The sequence below is a fragment of the Apteryx rowi genome, unplaced genomic scaffold, assembly GCF_003343035.1.
Source record: "Apteryx rowi isolate R43461 unplaced genomic scaffold, aptRow1 scaffold_417, whole genome shotgun sequence".
NCBI classification, from domain to species: domain Eukaryota; kingdom Metazoa; phylum Chordata; class Aves; order Apterygiformes; family Apterygidae; genus Apteryx; species Apteryx rowi.
Genome location: NW_020450655.1, coordinates 545608 through 570948, shown reverse-complemented (window position 1 = coordinate 570948; position 25341 = coordinate 545608). Strand labels below are relative to the sequence as shown.

The 25341-nt window shown below is 35.7% G+C and overlaps 1 protein-coding gene across 1 annotated transcript in view; it reads left to right on the top strand.

Annotated features, from left to right (window-relative positions):
• The window catches only part of KLHL1 (kelch like family member 1), a 190842-nt gene that overhangs the window by 111172 nt on the left and 54329 nt on the right, over positions 1-25341 (top strand). The window contains exon 6 of the mRNA XM_026075972.1: positions 22302-22526. Coding sequence (XP_025931757.1) covers positions 22302-22526 — 225 coding nt within the window. The remainder of the gene's footprint in view (positions 1-22301; positions 22527-25341) is intronic.

Below are 25341 nucleotides of genomic sequence, written 5' to 3'. Positions count from 1 at the left end.
GCAATATTTCACTTCTTAGGTCCTATTTCAATTTGTGCTACAGAGTTTTTCCAGTACTGAAGATAAATCTCCATTCATTATGAAATATGATACTCTCCAAAATAAAATCAGTTTCTGCTGTGACTGCATATTTTACCTTAGTAGTTATTTCTCAGGAGTTTTTTTTTTTACTTGATTTTGTGTTCTGTTCATTATTAGCATCACCTTTTTTTCTCTCATTTTCATACAAACACACAATGAGTGAAGTGTATTTACATGACCATTCTCTTTCATTGTTCACTGTGGATGTTTTTCTTAACTTGAATACTAATATTTTGATTAAAAAACCTCCTACTGAATGCAGTGTTTTCCCAGTCACTCTCCAGTTAGCAATAGGAAAAAATATAGCATAATTTACCCTAATTGTAAAATGCATTGATAAAAAAATAGCACTCTGTTTTAGGCTAACAGTGTGATCATCTCTGCTTTCCCTTTTTACCCTTTTTGCAAGATACAGGAAGAAAAGAATAATGGACTACAGAAACAGAAACACACAAGCACAAAGTATCTCCCTTCAGATTCATCAGTCTAGCATAGTAATGACATTGTCATGATGGTGGGTTTTCTTGTGGAAGCTAGAATGCCAAATTCAAAAGCAGTCTCTGCAGGATGATAAGTGAATTCTTTGGTGTCTGTATTTCAAATATGTGGCAAAACTCACTTTTTGTTTTGAATAATTTAAATGGAACGGATGGAAATTAGCTGTTTGTAAAAATATCCAATGCTTTTTAACACAGAAAGCAAGGCAACAGATTTTAGGAACCTTAATTTATCTATTGCAGAAATTTGTATTTTCAGCCATTTGAATATTCTGAGAGTATATTATTGGATATATGCTTCATAAACAGGTATATGCAATAGGACTATGATATTTAGTTTGATTCATCCAATTACTTGACTGAAATAAACTCTTTCAGGTTCTAAAACACATATACATGTTTTATTTAGCTGGCAACATGACATTCTGGGGAGAGGAATCATAATTAATTAAGTAATATGATGGCATAATTGTAGAATGAGGTGGAGCTTGTTTAATTACTTCACCAGAGGAATATGAAATATGCTGGCTAATGACTGATGAGTTAATTAAATGTATAAATCACTCTAAAATTCCCTTTTCAACCAGTTCCTATACGTATTAACATCACTATTTGCTTCTTTTCACTTTGAATTTTAATGTGTTCTAGAACAGTCAGCCTCATAGACCATTTAGCAGTTACAGTACTTTGATTTAAATGTGGATTTCTGAATAGAAAAAGTCCAGATTGTAGCACCATCTGGTAGCTTTTCAGTACTTATTTTACATCACTTAATTTCTGGCATTTTTTCAGTGTAGTTAACTTCTGAAATTGCTAATTCAGTTACAGTTTGAAATAGAGATAACGACCTGAAGTGATCTAATCTGAAGTCTGCACAACTTCAAATATAAATGAAGAGCAAAAGTTATTATAGATAAGATAGATGTCATCATCCCATGAGCTCCCACATTGCCAGGCTATTGCCCTGGTTGTTAACACCTCTCTACTATTGATGGTGTCAAACAGACGTAACAAGACACTGCTGCCTCACTGGGAATATTTGTGAGATTCTTCTCCCAAGAAGGCCCTAGAAGACCCCTATGTTTTGTCATGTAATAAAGTATGAAGAAAAAAAAGGAACTTCATATAGAATCTAGAAAGGGCAGCACATGCATGACAGCTGGGTCATTTAGAGGACCTCTACATTGTCAGAAGCCTTAGCTGTTCCGTACACTAACCAATTTTTGTTTCATTAATGTTAGTTACTCCTGGGGTCGCTTTTGGAGTTAACCAGAGAGTTCTCTCTAGAACAAATCCTGGATGTTGTTCTGGGGACAGTTCACTCCTGAGACCTCCCTCAATAGCCAGTGTGGATAAGACTGCAAAAAAATTGGCATTTCTTTCCCTAAGCAGTCCTTCAGCTCTATTTTGCATCTTCAGCCAGCTCATATCTTCATGCCAAATTCTGGGAAAGGCTACAAGGGACCTTAGTTTCAGGCATAATAACATTGAGGTAAGCTTCAGCACAGTTCTCCCATTATTTTCAAACACTCTGAGCTGGAAAAACAAACAAATAAATAGAATTATTTCTTTGGACTACAAGGGGTATTTTATATGGCCCAGCGGACACAGGGCACCAGCTGGCTCTCATCCATGCAGTTAGGGGTAGCCCCATTTAGAGCAGGCTAGGAAGCAGAGAAATAGTTGATGCAAAACAGAATCTCCCAGGAACTGAGCGAACAGCTAAGCCGTGTGGGTGAACAGCTGTACGTATATAATGATAATTAATAAAAGGTGGCCAGGGTGTAATTGGAATTTGAAACTGTTGCAAGGAAAAAGTGCTTAGTTCATGTAGTTTAATCCAAATCATAATCAAAGCAGTTTATTGATTTATTAATGACACATAATTAAGCCACAATCAGTAAACTATGAGTTCAAGATCAATAACAGTCATTCAACAGATAAACTGTAACACTTGACACTGACAAAATTTTAATAAACTCCTTCAAATTTCTAAACATCCTTCTACAGCTAAACCCCCAAATCTCTAGTAGCAATTGCATACACATACACATGCACACGCCCATACAAATAAATGCACCGCTCCTTGGGGCAGCCACTCACCCTACCCTGGACAGGGCTTGGGACGCTGTGGGGCAATTGCCAGCAGTGTGAAACCAGGTTTTGACTGCTGCTGTTTCCACCACAAAGTGTTTCTGCCAGTACAGAGTTTCATGCTTCTTGTACACTTCTTTTCAGGCTGACTCCTTCTTTGTTTCAGAAGTTTCTTTGCAATTCCCTAGTTGCTATTTAATCCAGCTGATCAATCTCTTCATCTTTAGCATGACCACGGAAGGGCTGATGATATTATTCCTCTTTAGCAGAATAAGTCTTGAACAAGTGCAAGCCAGTTTTGTGTATTTTGCAAACACGTACACACACGGACACAATTTACCCTCACTTCCCTTTCAGAGCAGATGTTGCTCTCCAGGCTCTTTGCCAAAGGAAGGATGTGCAGGTGTCCCCAAAGGAGCACACCCACAGTCAGTACTGCAGTGGGTAACCACGTATTGCACATGTAGAACTGACTTAATTCCTTTGGCTGTGCCTATCTTCTTACTATTAAAGGAGCCTGGGGAAACCTTGGTTAAATGCAGGATATTAGTGGGATGAATCTGTCTTCTGTCTTCTGCTATCCACATGTAGAACTTTTTATTATTAAGACCTTATTTACACAAGTTATATGGAGAACAGAACTTCTTTGAAAAATGTGAAGACATGTATTTTGTTGATGAGCAAAGATAGGCTAGCATAGTGTATGACATAAATCATAAAAGGGAACTTTGCAAGTTCTAGACTAGATTAAATTCTAAAACAAAACATAGATGTTTTATGTTATATACTATACTACACTGTTCTATACTGTAGGTATATACTATGTGGTCCAAATCTCCATTAGGTTAAAAAAAAGCAAAACAAAAAAAAAAAAGAAGAAGAAGAAGAAGAACTAAGGCATTGCCTAAAATCACTAAAAACTGCCACTTCTGATGCTTTTTAAAATATAAAAATTAGTGGAAAAAACTTTTGTTAGTTTTAGAGAATTCTGATCATATCCGATAACTGAATATTCCCAGAGTTCTTCTGATATTGCTCATGTCACTTGCTGGCAAATCAGTGTATCGTTATAGCATTTTAATATATATACTTTCACCCCCCCCCCAAATGAAAGAATGATTATATACAAGTTATATGTTTTTGAAGTGCTTAAAGGAATTTCTTACAGTCTAGCTAAAGAGAACAGCAGTGAACTCTTTTCTGTATAGGTCTTTCTTTTACCAAGAAATTCTCCATGATATCCGCTTCAATAACCCCATTAGGTCACRTTTGTTCCACTTGAGTAGCCATCTTTTCGGTTCGAAATGTAATGTTGCAGCTCACTAGATCAAGGTCATCATTTTGCAACTATTCATAGCAGCATCTCTAATCTTGAACAAAATAGTCAGAGTACATGTTAGCAACAGCTTCAGTAATAGCAAAATCAGCAGAAAACATTACAGGAAAAAATGTGGAAATCTTGTAGTGATAAACGTAAAACTCCTACCCTTCTCCATAGGTTTAAAATTGGGGTCATTCTAGCTATGACAAAAAATACCTTTCCTGTGGAAATATCTAAATTATATGCAAAGATTTTTTCTTTAGATATTTGTATCTGATTCTGAAGCAATTTTCACTTTGTGTCTGCCAACATTCCTGTATTTATACATAACTGAAATGAATATATTTCTCTCATGGTTTCAGACACTCTTCATGAGGTTTATCTAACTGCATGTACATTACATCAGGTTGTTCAAAAATTTTTCAAAATTTTTCAAAATATTTAATAAAAATATTTAATATCAACATCTTTGCAAAAGACAGGCTCTAAATTTTACTCTTGATTTAAACTATTGAGTTACAAACAATCTTGCAGTATGTCTAGTACTTTATTGGTTCATCAGAATCCGTGGATGCGAGAGACACATACAGCACCTCCATACACGCATGCACACACATAAATTGTCAGCAGCAGTGAGACATTCATATAAAGCTATTCCCATCATCTATAGTACTTTCATTTCTAAAGTTGCTTTCCTCTGTAAATCTCTCATTACTTCATAAACCTTGGTTAATTAGGGCTTATAGCACCCATGCAAGTATGTACAATGCACAGAGCTAATCTCATCCACACTAATACAAAGCAGTAGATAATACTAATACTAAGCAGTAGATAGCAAAAAGTAAGGCAATACCCACTTGGGTCATAAGTAGAATTTAAGTTTAAAAAAAGAAAGAAAAAAAAAGCTGAAATGTTTCCAGAATATGAAGAAAAATTCTTAGTTTTTATTTGAAAAGATGTGTGCTTCTTTATCTATTGTGTCCTCAATACCAGTCACTGAAATAATTTTGTCTTTTTTAGAGGTCTGTCCATCTGAAAAATAGGGGTTTGTGCAGGTGTGTGTGTATGCAGGAATAGCCTGAGCACATAATGTGTTTACTATAAGATCCTCAGTATTGTATTTATTTGCTTTTATTTTATTATTGCAAAGTTTCCTAACAGATATTTTAAGACAGTCAAATAGGTCATAAGTCTTTCTTTTTTTTCTATTACATCACTAAAAAGACTACAGTGTTACACAATTGAAATAAACTAAATAGGATTTTTTCTGTGATTTTTAAAATAATTAGCAATATTTTAATTTGGATCTGTGTATGTTTTCTCATAGTGCAGTATCTCATCTGTTTTATTTTATTGGAAATTATGTCTGTCTCCACATAATTAGCTCATACACTACAGCCAAAAATGAATATTTTTTGCTGTACTTAGTATATTTTTATATTCAGATTAAACCTGCATATCCCATTTCCCTACCAAAAGGTAAGATAATATCTTCACAACTGCTTTCTTCAATCCTCCCCTTTTTAGGAAATTCTATTTTCCAGTTTTCTGAAACATTTAATCAGAATTCCCTTGGTTTATCAGGATGAGAAAGGAGTAGCTTCAGTCTACTGAAGAAGTCTACAGATTTCTAACATTGGTCAGATATGTTATCATAGCCTGTATTCTAGATAGACTGCGGCAGCCAGTGTTAACCAACATTGCTCATTTCTTTGAGTTTGCACAGTTAGGAAACTGCTTCATTTAGGAGTTGGTTCTGCTGCCTGCCACCTACCAGTAATGGCAGAGAGGAGAAGACAGTCTGATCTCAGCTGGGACGTGATGCTATTAACCCTTGCCTGTCACTGCAGACAGCATCTGCCTAAGTGATTGCTCCTCCATTGCTCCACTCCACGGTGGTTTAAAATAAATTATTTTGCTCTAGGCATTGGTCTCACCTTAGAAGTGGTGATTGTGAAGGGAGGGAGGGAAGGCTTCCTTCTCTCTTTCTGCTAAGTGTGTCTGTCCAGGAAATACTCCCTAGTCCCTCCAGGTCTAGTGACAAAGAGTGCCTCACAGCTCAAGGATGCCTCCCACGCGGGAAAACGAGCCCTGTGGGTCAAGAATGTAACTACTGTTTGTGCATGCACTTGTTTGGTGTTAATGAGATAATGGGAGGCCTGTGCCACATACAACTAGAATGGTGTTTTTATATCAAGGTTTAGGTGCATGAAGGTGTGTAGGCATGACTGAGCTTGAAAAATCTACTAAAATGCATTTAGAGGATATTGCAGGATGGAAGGAATCAACCATGCTGCACTCTTATCCATTCTGCCAAAGAGGAGTTGTCCCTGAAGTGAACACTGCACCCAGGTGTTTCTTTCAGTTTTGTTTGACTAGGCCCAGTAGAACCTAGTAAAGAACAAATATATATGAAATATGGGTGCTCAGGACCTGGGGGTGAACTGAGGACCAAGTTATTTGACAGTACAGATGCATCTTCTTAATTTGGTTACTGTCAGCTCCTGGCCAAAAACTGACTGACTGCAGACACAACAAGGGCAATAGTCTTACCAGCCCAAGTCCAGGACTTGGACCTGTACTTAGGGGTCAGACATAAAATTTTAAACATCTGTTACATTTTAAGAGGTGATAATGCATTGTCTATTACAATGATCCCAAATACCTCGGTCTTTAACATCTTATTCTTTCATTTATGAAAATGCTTTTATCTCATTTTATTTGTAGGGAAACCCAAGGACAGAGAGAAAGAAAAAGAAATCTGCAAAAATGGTCTAGGTACCAAAATCTTAAATGTGAAAATGCCCTACCTCTAAGGGTCTACTTCCTAGAATGGAGCGCTATGGTCAGTGTCTTGGTTCTATTTACGGGACACAACGAGAGTAGGCTCAAGGAATGGGAGCTGTGAACAAAAGCTATCTAGATGCTATCTATATCTAGATGCTATCTAGAGCTCATCAAAAGGGAAATGCAGAGGTCAGAGATATCTTAAATCATACSCATCCTGAGGCTTTGGACTTTACTCATGGTTCCTATCTCTCAACCTTCTCCTCCAGAACTGTCACTTGGTTTGAACTGAAAATAAAATAGACACTTGCTCTGCAGGAAAGATTGATAGTAAAAAGCATTCATCTAGGAACTGTAGGATAAATGTGCACATCAGACTTTTGCTATCTCTCTCTGTTCCAGAAAATCTTAACTTCTTTTGTGAAAGGAAAAAAAAAATTAAGAAGAGATGAAAAGAAAGGTGAAATTTTTAGAATAAGTCCTGGATGATTCTAGGAAGACCAGTCTTCACAGCCATGGTGGGATTCAAGCTGGTCCGGCAAGGGAGCAAGCAGGAGAAAAAAGGGTATTTTAGAATAATGCTAAGAATACTCCTCTTAAAACACTTTTTATCTTATATCCCCTGCAACATCCTGTCTTTATGTCAGCATAAAATCCAATATTGCCCACTTAAATGATATCAGTTTTAGACTTTACATTAAAATATGTTCTCTTCATGAACTAATCATACCTAAATCTTTCCAGTCAAATCTATGTCTCTTACTCTCCTATTTTATTCCACATCTTTTGTTCCCCCATGTTATCTTTGACTCCATTTCTTCGCATGTGTCTTTCCTCTGACTTGTTTTTCCTCTCCAAACCATTTTGGAAAATTACAAATAATATATGAGTAGTGTGATGTGTTGCTGTTATTTAAGTTAGTGTAGATACATAACTTCAGAAGCAAAATAATTGGCTGCAAAGTTCCTTCCCCCCCCCCCCAAAAAAAAAAAGAGTCAGGGGCAATTGCAAAGGCAGGTGTAAAAAGCAAAATATGTAGGGCAGAGCATGTAAAGAAACAGATGGGAATAGAGGTGAGATAGCCATGTACAACATACGGATATGCCGTTCTAGGGCCAGTAATTAATCAAACCATGGGGATTTGCATAATTTCAAAATTACTGTACAGCTGTGGGTCAGTAACTTATGAAAAAGCTCTACATGCAGTCTGTGATAATTTTATTTGGGGATAATTTTAAGTAATGTTTAATGCAAGTTAATGTTAAATGCAAGGCCATATTTACTTTATACCAAAAGAAGAGTAGAATCATCACAAGGGACTGTGTGGATACATTGAAAGTAGAAGAATTTCAAAATATTCACAAGTATACTTTAAAGGATGTCATAACTCACACTTTGTAAAATGTATACTTACCTGCTTTAAAATTTACCAGCTGTTTTAGTCACCATTCAAAGGGCAAGGTTAATCTATCTGAAATAGGAGCTTTTCAGGACAGAAATCTGAAATTATCTTCAGGTTGTTCATCAAGCACCTTCCAAATGTTGGATGCTTTATAAACAATATCAGCAATTTTGTTCTCTTTGGGGTACTGGGGATGAATAGATAGAAAATTACTTGGCCCCAGGCTACCTTGGTGTGTGAATCTGGAGAAGATACTACAGTATATATAGACAAATAGTCAGGAATATTTCAGTTCTCTAAACTGAATAAGTATCCCTCTTTACCAAACATGCATTTTGAAGATATATCTTTATATCTTGCTAATTTTTCAAAGGAAGTATTCGACTATAATAGCACTGGAAGAGGTGACTGGGTACAGTAGAAGGCAGTTAAGGAGCTCAACCAAGAAACATTTTATTTGTCTCTCACTGTGGCTGTTTCACAAAAGAAAATTGAAAGTCCACGAGGAATGATAATGATGGGAAATATAATGAATTATGGATACTGGAAAAAATGTTAAGCGAGTTACCTTAGGGAACATACAGCTATGGCACTGCAGAGAAAATTGTTATCTAATAATTTGTACTTTGTGAGCTTTTAATCTGTTTCTTCACATAAACTTAAATGATTCAGAATGATAGAAAACCAAAAGCATTTGGAATACATTTACAGAAATATGTTACATATGTGAACCAAATTATGCCTAAAAGATGCAGACTGAAARTAGTTGTTGCTTTCTACCACTTTCCTTTCAAAGCATCTATTATTTAAAATTATTTTTAAATTTCAATGTTGTTTTATCTGGATTCTTATAGAAAACAGACTGTATTAGTATGCTCTTGCCTGGGGTCCATTTGCTTGTCTCGTAGGCTGGATTACCAAAACCCGTATGGAGTGTCACCAAGGTCAGAATATAGTTCACCTAAATTTTAGTGTTTATAGTGTATCTGTCTACATCTAAGCTATAGGTTTAAGTGTCCACTATAATCAATAGAGCTCTAGCTAATACAGTTGGTCTAGTTTAGAGAACTGCTGATCTCATCCCAGAGCAGACAGTCACAGCTACTAAACACGGTAGCTGTACAGAATTCATTGGCAGCACTGACCAAATCACCACTGACTACATTGGGAGTTTATACAAATACCTTGAATTACAGATACCCACGTTTCATGTTTGAAGCTGTATCCCTCTCCACTTATAATGGGATTAACTGCATCCATCCTAGTTACCAGACACAGCCAGGGAATTGAACAAAGCAGGATCTTTGTCCGTTCAGAGAATGTCATAGCATTGCAGCTTTACTGGGATGTCACCACCCTTTTCTTGCCGTTTAAATTCCTCACTTCTACCTGTCCTACAGTGTCTTCATTTCTGCTCTATCAAAAGTGTTTGTCTCTTCCGCCATCCTCTTCTTCCTGCCATTTCACCTCCATCTACTTGTTTTTCAATATCCTTTGACATTCATTTTTTCCAGTTAATTTACCTCTGCCTAATTAAATCCAGGAAATAAACATATGATCACGGAATGAAAAAATATTTGCTGATGTCACATTTATTTATTTTTATATGCTTTACTTCTTCTACCTGTGTCTGTTTTTCAGTTTGTACTATAAACTCTATAAGATTTATACATAGATATACTATAAAGTAAATCTACCCTATAGAGTAGGGGAACTCTGCCTTCTTTTTTTTTTTTTTTTTACAGTGCCTAGCACAGTGGACCATATCTGTGGTTAGTTCTTTACATATTACCATTGTAACCATGAGTAATGATATAGCTTTTTCTGGCCCTGAAAGCTGCAGCTCCCTGTTTATATCCTGCATTTACTTTTCTATTTACTTAAATCAAAAGTAATAAATTTATGACTATTTACAGTTCTAAGTGCACCACCACATTGCTGTTAACACAATATGATCTTATCAACACTAAAGTAAATTCAACAGTAAGCTCTTCATTAATCATTTTGGTTTCCTGCAGCTTCAACATATTTTTAAATCTCTTTTCTCTTACATGTAATGTTGAATTTATTTATTCTTCTTTCTTCTCCTTTCTGCTCTTTCTTTCTTCCTCTATTTTTAACAGTTCTCTGTGGCACCTGAGAAAGTCATAAGTTCCTGTGGAACAGAGGCTTTATGAAACACCATGAAGCCTCCAACAGAGCTATCACCATTATGTGTGCCTAAATTATTTAGCTGCACCAGGAAAAGGCTCATATATATATAGGAAAAAAAAGAAGAAAGTTCCTTTGAAAAGCCTACATGGGGGGAAAAAAAAAGTTATAAAGTCAGTTAGACAATTAAAGTCCCAGATGGTCTGTCTGTTTCAGTAATGTTTGCAGTTTCCTATTTTTCTCCTAACATCGTGGTAGTTTTTATAAGAGACTTGCTCATTTCTTCTCTTGCCAGTCATGTAAATATTTTATGAGTTTGTAGCGAACAGGTATGCTAGTTGGTATTACAACAGAGAAAAAGACATAATGTCTGCTAAAAATAAAAAGCAACATTTAAAGATGAATGAGGACCTAAACTTGCATCAGCTTTCTCCTGACTGATAGAGAGCTGGAATGTCAATAAAATATTGAAGTACATACTAAGGTTAAGTTTAATGTGACTCATAATTTACTCTTAATTACTTAGTAATTACTTTCTGCAAAGATAAACATTCATCATAATCACTTTGACATGCATGGACACATAATACATATAATCCCATGGACCCTCTAAAGTCAGTGGATGTCCCTTATTCAGAATAAATATGGGAAAATGTCCCACATATTGAAAGGATTCAATACCTGCCATATTTCATAATTGTCTGAAGTTCTTTACCCAAATAAGTACACAGAAAAATCTGCAGTTACTGCTCCATTAGTCTTTTAATTGAATTACTAGTCTTTTATAGGTATACATTAATTTATTATTAACTACGACTTTAGGAAAGCAAGTTACACTTTATTCTTATATACTTCCATATTGACAAAGACTTTGACTTAACATTTTATTATATGTTTAAGGATGTATTTATGAAGGATACCTTCATAGAGCTTTGTGGACACAAGACACTAYTGTGCTGTGTTACGGCAATTAGTCAAAGTGATGAGTCACTCCTTTCCCGTTTATTTGTCTTGTTTCAATAGCTCTATTCACTCTGATATCTCAGGGACTGGGCATCAACACCCACTACCATCTCTGGAAGAAAAAAACATAATCAGAATTTCTCTCATGACATTCTCTCTTAGAAACCCTTATGTCCCCTATTATTATATTATTTAATGTATTAATCTCTGAAATAGATATAAAAGACTTAAAAGATAGAAAATACTCTAYAGTACTTTCCCTATTTTACACATGAAAAACTGATATATATATTTAAAAAAAATGCATCTTTATGTAAAAATCTATGCATGTATATATAAATATATGTATGCAGGTATTGTGTGTGTGTGTACATACATACACACACACACACAATAAATAAATAAATAAATAAATAAATATAAAAATTTAACTTGAACTCATGCTCATGTTCAAGTTCAAGCCTATCTCATTTTTCTGTGCTGTCTATTGCTGATAAGAAAATGCAGTGACACTAGCCAGTAACTCGAGGATTGAAGTGGTATACCCCTAGTTTTTGGCTTTGCATTTCACTTCAAAATCATTTTCTTGCTCTTGGTCTCTACCCTGACCTAGTGTCATACTACAAAAGAGGATGCACTGCAGATCGCAGAGCAGCTCTCTTATTTCTCTGGAACYCTTTTGGGCAGTATGACAGGAGTACTGCAGGGGCTATCTGGGCACACAAGAGGACTATCTTTATAGCAGCTGGTGAATGCTCTAGCTGCAATCCAGTGGAGGCAATATTGAAGACTTAATTAGAGAATCTCACAGCGTTCTTCTAGTGCGTAAACCAGATCTCTTTCTGTTAAAAATAAATGTTTGTGGAACAGAATAAGGATAAGGAAGAATCTCAGAGGGCATCCAATTCTTTTCCAAGTATGAGATTGGGCTATAAAGAGAGATGAGAAATATATTAGTATGGATATCACCAGAAAAACATGCTGGTTAACCAGCATATGGAAGAAGATTTTCAGGACACACAGTTCAGGGATATGTAGAAAATGAATGCTGCTATGCGGAAATTCCTGACAGTTATCCAAAGCCAACATTAACAAAAAAAGCCAACCAGTACAAAAGCCAAATACAGATAAGAAATAGCCTGTTTTAAAACCAAACATAAGACTGTGACAAATCCCACAACTTCTCTCACAAAAGCAACCTGGTATTGACCCTACTTGGGAGGGGAACCTGGCAGTGAGCTCCTGGAGCTGTTTTGCCTCTTAAGGTATCCTCTGCAGTCAAGCATACCTGTACCATGATCCAGGAATCAAAATGTGGTGAATATGCTTCTCTGTATACTCTGAAAAGAGAGTAACAGGGAGTGTGCACTGGCAAAAGAGAAAGTTTCTTCATGATTGATCTCTGCATAAACTTCCAGTGATCTCTCCACAAATCATGTCCCTTGCTTCCCACTCTCCATGGGGTCTTGTGGTATCTGGTTCAAATTACTGAGACTGATATGCAGAGGAAGACATAAAATGGAATTCGGGATCAAAAAGAAAGCATGATTACTGTTTATTGTGAAGTCAAAATAAGCCTGGTGACACACCCTTTTGCTCTCACTGCAATTCTTCTGAGTCTTTGACTAGTCAAACCCAACTTACTTGTCAAATTCCAGGTCCCCATAATTTCTGAGATCTCATCAGTCTCATCCTCTCTGCAAATTGTGTTTCTAAATGATAATCACACCCTCAAAATGAAAAAAAAAAAAAAAAAGATTTGGAGAGATTTCCTCATTATAGTGAACTCAGTCTTACGTATTTGAAAGTCCAGGAACAGCCAACCCCAAAAGAGGATATAGAATGAGTGAAGTTTTGCAGAGCTTTTGGCTAATTGTCATCCTTGGTCTGGAATGGTGGCATGAGGCCAGCTACCAACAATTGGCAGTTTTATCAGTTAGGACAGGTACTAGGCAGGTAGCAGGACAACAGCAGCCAATCAAGTTATTGTTCTATCAGAATTTCTCACAACTCTGCAAATTTTGTAGTCATACCAGAACAGTCTTTTCATTACCCTTTGTAAGGGTCCGGCAGGGGCGACGCCTGGACTCCTGGCGGGAACAGATACACAAACACAAGGCACACTAAGGTCAATGCTGAGCGTTTATTACCTCTGTGTCTGAGCGGGGGTTCCCCAGCGATTTCCCGATCGAGGCAATAAAGGAGCGGGAGAGTCCCTGGCACCGCTGAGCATCGGTCCATGGCGAGGAACGCCGCGGGGGCACTGTACGTGGTTTTTGTGTACTATACACATGTGCAGTGGGCACATTGAGCTCATCGCTAATCTCGAGTCAAAGCCCAGGTGCACACCACACTGGCATAGGCCCAGCTACATGGCTATGGGTCAGCATGCCCTGTTGATGCTCCTTTTCCCACGGAATGGTCTGGCTAGCTTCCATCGCCTGTCTCCTCGACATTCTTCCGCACTTTCCCATACACCCTTCAAACACAAAGCCACTTAGGATGCAGGTACTGGCAAATTTCTCATACCTAGACATGAACTCAGATTAATCCAGACCAATTTGAACCACCAGTACTGATAAAAACATTCCCATCAGTATACTATCACAGTCTGCTCTTGGTTATATGTTACCCAGTCCACTCTTAGATATGTGTAGGGAGCATTATTATATGAAATACTTCTCACTCAGACTTGACTCCTGCTATCAAATGCTTGCTACTCAACAAGCAGGCTTGCTCTATTTGCTGTTCTCAGAATAGAAACAGACAGGGATAGTGCCTTAACAGGTTGTCTTTCAAACAGCAAAGATGAAGTAACTCCTCTCCTCCTTTCTTCTGCTGCTTGTCCATTCTGGCACTATTGGATCTCTGGAAGTCTAATATTCATCTGAATATTCACCTGTTCTTAAACGTTAAGAACAGCAGAGTCACAGCTCCTGACTCCCCAAAGTACACAGGAATCTTTAGGACTCCAAAATGGAGGAGCAGGAAAGGGAGCTTGGCAAGGTAGACTCCAGGCAATGACAGAGCTGCTACCTGGACTCATCATCTGATCATATGCCAACCAGGAGGCATATTCCTGCACAGCCTGGTCTGCTCCTTTAGGAGGCAGCACAATAGAAAAATAGTCACCAGTATCTTGAGCACATTAGTAAATTAATGCAGAGAGACAGAGAGTAGGAAGACCTCTTAGGGGTGGAAGCTGGCAGAGGGACACCTTCAAGAGCTATAATTCCTCCATAATACCAAAGGCGGCTTGACTCTTAGCGAATTGTTTTTTTGAATGCTGTTCTTGTTGAGTATTTTATACTTCAGCTTTGATTTCTGGAACAGCATCCAACTCTTTCTTTGATTGTTTCAGAATTAATTAAAGATAAGAATTTCCTACATTGACATTCAGACCCTGTCTGTTAAGTTCACATCCTTGACATGTTCATGTGTAGATAACATTTTATTAGTCTATGTGCTTAGACAAAATGTAAGCTTGTTTACTCGCCCCGAAGGCCTGTTTGGCCTATACTGAGCTCAAACACGCTTTGATTCACCGTATTTCCTGTCCTTTAGACAGTGATGTGGCCTATGTTATTTTGACTTCTGTTAACCCTTTTCAATGATGCCAAGAAAAGCACCTACAAGCTTTACTTCTGTTATCACTGTGACCCAAGAGTAATCATAGCATGCAAGGATTAACGTCTGTAAAAGTTGTCTGTTAGCTCTTACCTCTCTGAACTTCTCAGGGAACTTTTGTGTCTGCAGAATATATAGAGAGACTGTACAGACACCATGTGAGGCATTCAAGAAGGCCTTATTGAAGAAGCGAAAACTGCTTGAATACTAGTCAGCGTCTGTCATCATGAAAGGAAAAGTTTATTTGAAAGGCCAGGAGCCTCTGCTGGTAAAGCATTTTACCAGAACATATGAAACCATATTACATTGTGGGAATGAGTGGGAAAAAGCTTAGAAGAAGAAATCACTGCTCAAAGACATTCTGGAAATGGGACAGGAAAAGAACGAAGAAGATATGGAAGGGAGCAATACTCCAGGGCACAAAGCCTCAGCTGTGACTCATGGGAATGCTGTAGCTGGTCAATACAGGTGCAAACAGCCTTTCGGTCCTATTTCTTGACTTACTTACTGGGAACTGCACTCGTTGCCTGTTGCATCAGCTAGCTAACCTAGGGGAATTTGACAGCCCATGTCTTGCAGAGGCTGTGGAGGGCTGCTGGCTATGTTCATGCATGTAGTTGTATGCTGATACCAAGATGATAATGCAACATTTTAAACCTTGAGATGAATTATTTGAACATCTCTGTAGTAATCTTTCAGGAGCGGATGTGCTCATGAGGCTGTTTTTGTCTGGGTAGGAAACACAACTGATATACTAGCAGGTATATGCCATCACCAATCACCTGTACTATATCACAAAAACTCTTTTCTTCATGCATAATCTTTGAAAAATTTATCCTGGCCAGGATTGTATAGCACTCATCTGGGCTAAGGATAAAGCAGAGGACAAAAAAGTCCTTAGTCAGCTACTTCCTGGTGTGCCTGGCTTGTGCACTGACAGTATAGATAACTTTGAGCTTGATCTCCTGCTCCTGATCACATTCCTTATGTATTTTTCTAGAAATGTGATAGCAGACAGCATAACAGCAGCCGTTTGAGGTCATGCTGGTGCAGTCAAACCAGAAGAAGCATTACTGTGAGAAGGGCCTGTTATGGCAGGATACAAAAATATGTGAGATAATACTGGGCCTCAGTTTTCCCTGTCAAAGTTCAGTGTGCAAACCACATGCAAAGTAGAACAACAGTGTGATGGTACTTGATTGGCCTGAACCCCAAAGTAGTAGCCCATAAGAGACTCTTCAGTTGCAGTAAGAGCATTCCTGATTATGATCACACAGAAAGTCCATGGTGGAATATAGCTGTATACATTACAGAGCTATTGCCTGCTTGGTCTTGTTTGTGAACAGGCTGCAGATTTCAGAACTGACTTTTTTCTATTTGATGCTATATCAAATGAGTCATCTTTCACACTTTTTAAAATAAATTAATAACTATAACAAAGAAGAAAAAGACAGAGAGAGAAAGAAAAGAGAAGTCAGAATAATCACCACTGTAGACTTTGACTCTTCCTTGAGATAGGACAGAAGGTTTGGAACATTTTTACTCTTCTGGATTTAGAAAGGATTTGAACCTGTGTTGTGAGCCATGAGATATGCTCTAACATCCAGATATTTGGATATTATCAGAAGAATCTTTTCCTGTCTTTCTCTTTACAGTAGTTCTATTTTCTTTTTTGTTAGAACTGCTGTTGAATGCAGCATGTTCCTGTAAGCAATCTTTGTACAGCAGACTGTGCCACAAGATGTTGAAAGATGTCACTCATTTCAACATCTCTGATTTCATTTGCTAATGTGCAACTGTCTTCTGCTTTGCTGTACCTTACTTTATGAAATTTTGCACGTCTTTAATCTACTTTAGGCATTGTGAAAATGTGGGACGTGTCTGAAAAAAATTTAGAACTTTTCATTCATATTTCTTATTGCTGTGACCTTATTTTTGTGCCATAAGTGGAAAATAAATAACCTTCCACATATAAGACAGCAGCAATACTACTGGTTTCAAACATTCTGTGTTCTCTTTAAAGGCTCTATGAACATCAATTAGTATTAACAAGTATTTGAATACGGAAAATTTATTTTGTTCTCAAGCTGTTTTTATGGCTTTTCCACCAAGAGTAATTACTCATGCATTATTTTGTCAATTACTGTTAAACAAAGAATAGAAAATGTGGCAAAAATGGACAAAGCCTTCTTTCTAATGTTATAAAACATAATCAGTCCCTTATCTATATTCTAAAACTGAATAGCAAAATATTTACCAACCAACCTGATGTTTATGAATTATTTAACTCCAGTGCCCTTACAATATGACAAGTGTTTAAGGTCATTGCAGAATCAGCAGAAAAGACTGTGAAAGAAACTAAGAATAACATTGCTGTCCATTTGAATTAGGATACTTAAAAATTAGGAAAACAGACAGATTTTCAAAGGATCCTTCACTAAGTGAGAGGAGTGTTCAACAAAACTAGCTCAAAGCTGTTGTCATCAATATGAAGCTGTGCCCTTGTTGGTAATGAGGTTAATGACACGCCCACCAATACTGGTGCTGAAGATGGCAAAGTAAATAAGACTAAGAAAATCAACAGTGAAGTAGAAAATATACAGCTAGAAGAGATTATTTAAGAGTCATGTTGAATCTGTACAATTTTTTGGAACGAAACTATTCATTATTTATTTCTCTGTATTAACACCTTTAAATATTTAATATGAATAAATTTAATATAAAGACTCCAATCTTTTATAGAAACTTAAACACTATTTTTATAGACAGATCATGCCTGTTATCCTCTCTCTCCCACTACACTGATGTTCATTTATCAGAGAAGATCTGTAGGTTTTTAGTGATACATTAAGGTTTCTGCTTTGTTCCTTTTCAGAGTAAGTAAATTAGTGCTTAACATTTTTGTGATGTTAACATTTGGCAATGTAATATTACTTTTCTCCTGAAGTATGTGCAAACCATAAAATATATGATGGATGAAAAATAAATATTCCAATATGTTATTGATCTGATATACCCAGAAGAACTGACCTGTAAGTAGCTAAGCACTTTCTAAATATGTAAGATCTGTGTAATAAAATCCCGTTGGACTTAATCAAGATTTTGGCTCTTCTCCTCTCCTAGATGCAGCAAATCCTTTTACCTTCATCATCAAATAAGTTAAACTAGAATCTCCTTGTCTAAAGAAAGGAATTTATTGCTTTTACAGAAGTAATTTGCTCAGTTTTCTTTCAAAGTAAAGGTTGTTCTCTGCTGTTTATCTGCACTCTCCCAGTACTTCTCAATTTTGTGTGAGAATGAAGAACAGTCTAAATATTGTAAAATTAAAGTCAACTCAAAATGCAAAGTCTTATTACAAGTCTCCTTGTCTCTATCTAGGGTAAAGAAATACTATACTAAAAATACCATGGTGTCCTCCACATTTAACAGAGATGGCCAGTTTATCAGAGTTCAGTTTCTGAAGTCAAAGAATCATAACTGTAAGGCTGTAAGAGAAAATGAAAAATCATGTAGGCCAGATCCCTCATGTTGTAGGATTAATTTTAGTATGTTCAAAATATGTTTGTTCTTAATAATCTGCAATTAAAGACATCCTAAATTCTCCATTTAAGACATCTGTGAGTGGTTCTACCACCTTTCTGTTAAAAGATATTTCCAGTCTAAATATTACTTCTGCAGAGCCATTGTAATCAAAAGTTTAGAACATTATCAGTGAGAAAAGAACAGACCACATCAAAACAATATTTTGTATGACAAGTATGACAAGTCCATGGAGTAGCTTTTTTTATTTTTTTTTTGCCATGAAAGTAAAAAAAAACCTAAATGTCCTCTCTAGAATCAAGGTAACATTAGTCTGAATAACAGTACACTCTGGCTTTCTAATCTTTTTTTTATTGTTCAGTGGCATGGCATGATTATCTAAGATAATTAACCTTGTCACACTTGATTCAGATCTTCTATGAAGAGTTAAAAAAAAAAAAAAGTGAAATTAAGTGATACTTTAAACAAAGATGAGAAATCATATTTAAAGTTGGGTCCATATTTCCTTCATTTCCTTCATTTTCTTCAACTCAAATGTAGAGTTTTGTTTCAGACACAAGTCTGTGATGAAAGTGCAGAATGATGCACTGATAATTACAAGCAAAAAACTTAAAGAATGTTTCTGTATACAGTCAAAGCAGTTTCCTTCTGAACCTGGTCATTTGATTTACTTTCAAAACTGATCTCAAAAGGTATAAAGAGCAAAATTTATACAATAACTTACCAGTTAAGCATTATAAAGTCACTCTTTAAGAAACTTCTGCTGTTAAATGTAACTTGTACATAGCATACAAAGATGAGATATACAATAAAGGGTTTATTAACAGAAACAGAGAGATAAAGAGAGCAAATTTTAACTTAACCAAGTACAAAAAAGTGAAATAATAATGCATCCCATTAATGGTAATGTGAGTGTGGGAAAGGTTAATCTAAGCAATACCACAAACATTTAAATGATAGATGAGTTTAAATTAATCCAAAGAAAGATACATGTTAATACATGAGAACTGTAACCAGTGTTTTATTTGTATATGCACATAACAATGCTTCATTTCCAAAGTTTAAATATCCCTTCTGAAAGAATCAACATAATTATGCTCTGCTGCTAAACTTAACCAACCAGCTATTTAGATTATAATAAAAGGTTAGAATTCTTTGGGAAATAATTCTTTTAGGATTCATTCATTCTTTGGAGCAGAAGAGCAATGAACCAAGTGGAAAAAAAAATTCATGGAAGCAATACTTTTGTTAATTGAACTAAAAAATTATAATTTAAATTCGATTTGTATTTAAACCTTACAGAGCAGTAATAATGTGGAAGACCAAATGGATATATTAAACCCCCTAGTAGTTTTCTGAAGTCTTAAGAAATATGAACTAATTTTTGCATTCAATTAACAGAGGCATCTTTTATTTATTTTGCATCTCCTAATTTAAAATTGAGTTCTGTGTAAATGCATTAATTTCTAGGTTAGAGAGAACAAAAATACAGCTTTTTTGATACAGTTTTTTGGTGGTGCTGCAAGGCATATTATAATGATGCGTATGAGTAATGTTATGTTATAATTCTTGAAGGTTTTTATACGCTGAATCTATTCATGTTAATGTTAAAAGCTAGAACTGTAGCATATGACTTCCACAATGCTGTTTACTTCAACGTTAAAGAGTAGATTTTAAAATTTTTGTAATTCTAATGTCAGAAGATCTTACTAATATTCCAAATACAGCCTTTGAATTATGTTCACCTATGTATTTTCTAATATTGGTTAAGTCTGAGTTAAGCATCATGTTTTATTAAATTCTATATTGAACATCTAATCCAGCAGAGTTCCTGGAGTGTCTGAATGCAGTTTATTCAGTAAGGCACTTTGCTTATTTAAAAACCACAAAATTTATCAAGAGCTATTTTGGATGCATCTGAATTAGCACTTTGGTTTTGGATCCAGAGTGCACTTTTGATGTGAATCTCCCATTCTTCCACACTTAGGACACTTAGGTTCCTCTCACAGAATGTTCCTGAATAACATAACTGGATTCATTTTACATTAAATCAAATTGAAAGATGTGTGCTAGCGATGTGCCTTGTGTGCTCCAAACACTGATGAGTATTCAATCTATGAGAGCAGGCAACAGTTATTCCAAAGTGGAATAGGAACTGGTCCTGTAATATGGTCTCAAGTATCAGTAATATGAATATAACATATTTCAGATTGAAATACAGACAAGAACAGATATACCATCAAGTTAGTCTCATCCTTGGATGAAATCAGCTCATGGATGAAGAACAGATGGTTGAAACCATTAAAATATAATAGATATCTTGAAGATGACAGAAAAGCATATTTTTAGTCTTTTTTGGCTGAAATTTATTTCATGCACCCAGGTCAGTTGAGTTCCTAACGCTGGAATACTCATAGATTCCCTGCAGATGCTAAGATCCATGAAGCAGAATGTGGAAGTAATGCATTTTTTAATTCTAGTTGATAAGAACACTCCATTTCTTCTATAGGAAGAGCTCTAGGCCTAGAAATTCTTCTAACAATCAGAATCATTAGTCACTATAGAATTTTTAAGCACATCTCCGCATGGCATTCAAGCCAGCTGGATCATTTCATATCAGTCTTGTATTCTCTAGAATTTTTTTTTCAAAAATTGCTGAGCCAAGTTAAAAATCTCATTCCTTGTCTTCAGTGACTTTCAGTGCGGATAATCAGTCTGTAACTCGTAAAGTGAATAAAACTTACCAGAACATTATAACCAGCCCAGTGGCTGCACCTATACACAACAAAGCCTAAATTGGGAACAAATGGAAAGTAGTTGTGTAGAGAACCTCTACAACCTCTCCTTTGTTCCTGCAGTAAATAGTGAAGCATCTGCAAACTCTCCTTACAGCTCCAGCCATAAAACAAAGTAACATCAGCTAACACCTCTGTTCTGTCATCAAATATTCTTAGGATACAGCTGAATATGGGTGTGTTAAAAATATATATATAAATAAATAAAAAGTGTGCCATATCCTCACCATGAGGACTGTCAAGTAATGGGACTGTTTGTCCAGAGAGGCTGTGCAATTGCCATCCTTGGAGGTTGTCAACACCTGAATGGATATGGCCTGATCTCATAGCTGACCCTGCTTTGAGAAGGCGTTTGGACTAGAGACCTCGTGAGGTCCCTCTCAAACTGAATCACCCTGTTATCCTATGATTCTATGATCTGGAAGGATTTATTGGCCATCAGTCCCTTTTCCCAGGCACAATGAAATTTCAGGAAGAGTAAAACTCATATCTGGTACAATTTTATTTACGGCTAATCTCAGATTATGAAATCAAATACTCTGTGAATAAAAGACCATCACAATCCTCTTAATCTTCCACTGTAAGTGATGCTTTTCTTCCATTTTATTATTACTTACATAAACGTATAAATATATGTGATAAATATACATAGCCATGTACTAAAATCTTACCAACTCTTTCACACCCCACAGAACTGTACAAAGTCCCCTGTTTAACTTAAAGAAGAAGAGGAAAATTTACCATGTGTATCAGACATCAGTCCTGTTTTGAATGTGCTTTCTCATATTTTATAGGGTATAATAACACAAATAAAATAGTTTTAATGAGCAGTACACTAAACCATTCCTAATGCAAATCATGAGTTTACATTTGGTTTAAGGGCACACAGATCATTGTCACTGATCTTTCTAAAGAAACAGAAAATTTTGTCTAGATGTATGAAGTAATCAGAAAATTGTAGTAAAGCTGTGTCAAATTTAGACAAAAATAAAGATATCTAATGCCAATTTTGTATATGTTATCCCATTAATGTGTCTCATCAGGTGCTACAACCATTGAAAAGTATGATCTCAGAACAAATATATGGATCCAGGCTGGAGTGATGAATGGCAGGAGGCTTCAGTTTGGTGTCGCTGTCATTGACGAGAAACTGTTTGTTATTGGAGGCCGGGATGGTTTAAAGACATTAAACACTGTTGAATGCTACAATCCAAAGACGAAGGCGTGGACTGTGTTACCACCAATGTCAACACAYAGGCATGGTTTAGGTAAGGAAAAAAGCTACCACGTTTTTCATATATATATCTTCTAATGCAAAACACAGTTTTTTTAAGCTAGCATAGCACTCTAAACAGTAACAATAACTATTTAAATTGTTCTTGTCAGTTTACTAAGAGTGTAAAGAAGCTTAAATGACTTTTTTATCATTTACCAAAATATTAATACTGAAAAAAAAGGCAGAAAAGCAAGAAAAGAAACCCTGAAACTTACATGAGTTGATCAGAAAATTCAGTTTTGTTTTCACAAATTTTGAAAAAGGAATAGTTTTTAATATCTTATTAAACAAAGTATTGTGTGTTTTCATTTATCTGGTATGATATGAAATATGCTGACATACTGTATTAGTGATGGACTTTACAAAGTACTGATAGCAATAGTTTCAGCATGACTGATAGAGCATGTTTTCCTGTAGTCTGTTTCAGATAAGTTTTTTTTATAGGGTGATCCATACCACTATTAGCATTAAACATGCTGTGTTGTATCCCTCTTCTCCAGAGTGCTTCTTTTCTCCTTATTTTATAGAGTCACAAGCTAAAAATTACCTGATATTAGTGATCACACAGAAAGGTAAAGGTGATATCTGAACTTGTTTCCATTTGTTTTGTTGATTTCCTGAATCCAAAAATGCAAATAAGAACTATTTTCCTTTTTTAAGGGTTCGTTAAATCTCACCTTTTAGACATCTACATCTAAGCTAGTCATCTTTTCCCATTTATTGTCAATGGAGAGAAAAAGACATTTTTGAAAGTATAATTCATGGTATCTATTTTAAATATTTTCCTTACAATGAAATGAGTCACACCCTAGAATACTATCAGGCTATACATACATATATATGTTGTATATGTCCTGACCTGATTTAATTTCTCATTAGTAATATGTGGTATAATTTCATTGTTTTCCAAGGATATGCAAAAAGACAAGATTTAAATTAATATATTTTCACATCCCTGGAAGACAATGGAATTATGCCGCATACTACTAATGAGGAGTTAAAATTAAACCAACACATGCACAAATTCTTTTTCTCCTTTCATGCAAATTCCATATCAAGATAATGACACAAATAAGGATAAAAAGGAAACAAGGACATCTGTTGTTATATATTATAACTGGTTTAAATGAAAATATATCCATCCCATAATACTTAATATGGCACATTGTGAATAGTACATATCGACTATCCTGGAGACCAAAGTCCCTGTTTACCACAAAATAATAGTAAAATATGACTAGCAACAGTGGAAGATGCTTCAGCCATGACTTAACTGTAGATTAACTTGGTAGTTCAGCTTTCTTTTTTATTGAATTATTTATCCTTTTTGTCCTAACACTTCCAGGAAATGGGCTGGCTATGTTGAAATCTTTGTTATTGTATTCATTTTCTTTCTGGGAAATGGCTGGAGACTACCAAACACTAGAAAATGAGCCCAGGATCAACCAGTCAATAATCTCACTGTCTTTTATTTAAGTCATCAAATATCCCAACTGCAATTTACCATTTTGTTATCATCATCATCATCATCATCATCATCATCATCATCATTAGATTTTTTAGATTTTTTTGGCTAAAGGTAAAAGGCAATTTGATTTACTCAGCGAAATATGCAGTAGTTTTGTTTCATTTTTGAAATTAAGCAAAAGACAGTTGTATATTTTTCTTTAAATAAAATGCATTTTTCTATCATATATATATCCATACATATTTACATATATAAATATAACAGAAAAAGAAACTCTCATTTATTCAATTACAGAAGTCATTTTAAAATATTTCAAAAATATCCTTTCTTATTCATCAGTTGTAGGGTGATGAGTTTTTCTGTCTTAAAGAAAGGAATTTAGAATCTGTATGACATTCCCACCAGAACATAACATGAATAAGGTCTAGGAAATGGAACTGTCCGTTTTCTGTTCTGCTAAGGTTGCATGGTTTGATAAAATCATTACAAAGTCATGATAGATAAAAATGGAAAAGACCTACTAGGTCATCCTGTCCATTCCCCTGAGTCACAATCTGTAGCAAGTCCTTTAATGTTCTTCTTTATAAATATCTCTCAAAACCAAAGTGCATATTTTTTTTACTGCCATTTAACACTACTAATAATATGCATTTGTACAGTAGCTGGGATACTGCAGTTTTGCTATTAAACACAATCTATAGGTATTACAATAACCTATAGTAGTGGTGGGAACCTATGCCAAATGACACTGTGATACTAAATAGCTCTGTGATTCGAAATTGTTTCCTAAGATCAAATGTAATTATAAAGATGCAGAAATACATATAATGCCTTCCGTGCCAGTGTTCCAGAATTTTACAGAAACTGTTATTACTTCTAATACTCTTCTCAAAGGAGTGCTAAAAATGCAATGACTTGAGCCATTACACACAAAAACATTAAGAAAGCATTAGGAAATGCCTGGTAGAGAAAAACTTTTCCCAGTGGCAAGACAGGTTGGGGCTGAGATCCAAATCCTTTGTAGTTAATTCAAAAAACACTTGTTATTTTGGACTGATACTTTTATGGATGCTTTTGAATCAATAGATCTAAAAGGTGCCCCTATACTTTAAGTAAAGCTCTCCAGGAATGTTGAGGTGATGACTGGAGAAAAACTGATATATTTCCCACAGGAGAAAAAAGGGAGCTCACAAGGCATCTGGTTGCTTGAGGTGAGAAAAAAGTAAATACTTTTAAATATTGCATAAATTGAGGCATCTTTTAAAAATCATGTAAAGTGAGGAAAGATGTAAAAATTGTGATCTTATTGACCCTTTTATAAGAGAAATAATATTTTCTA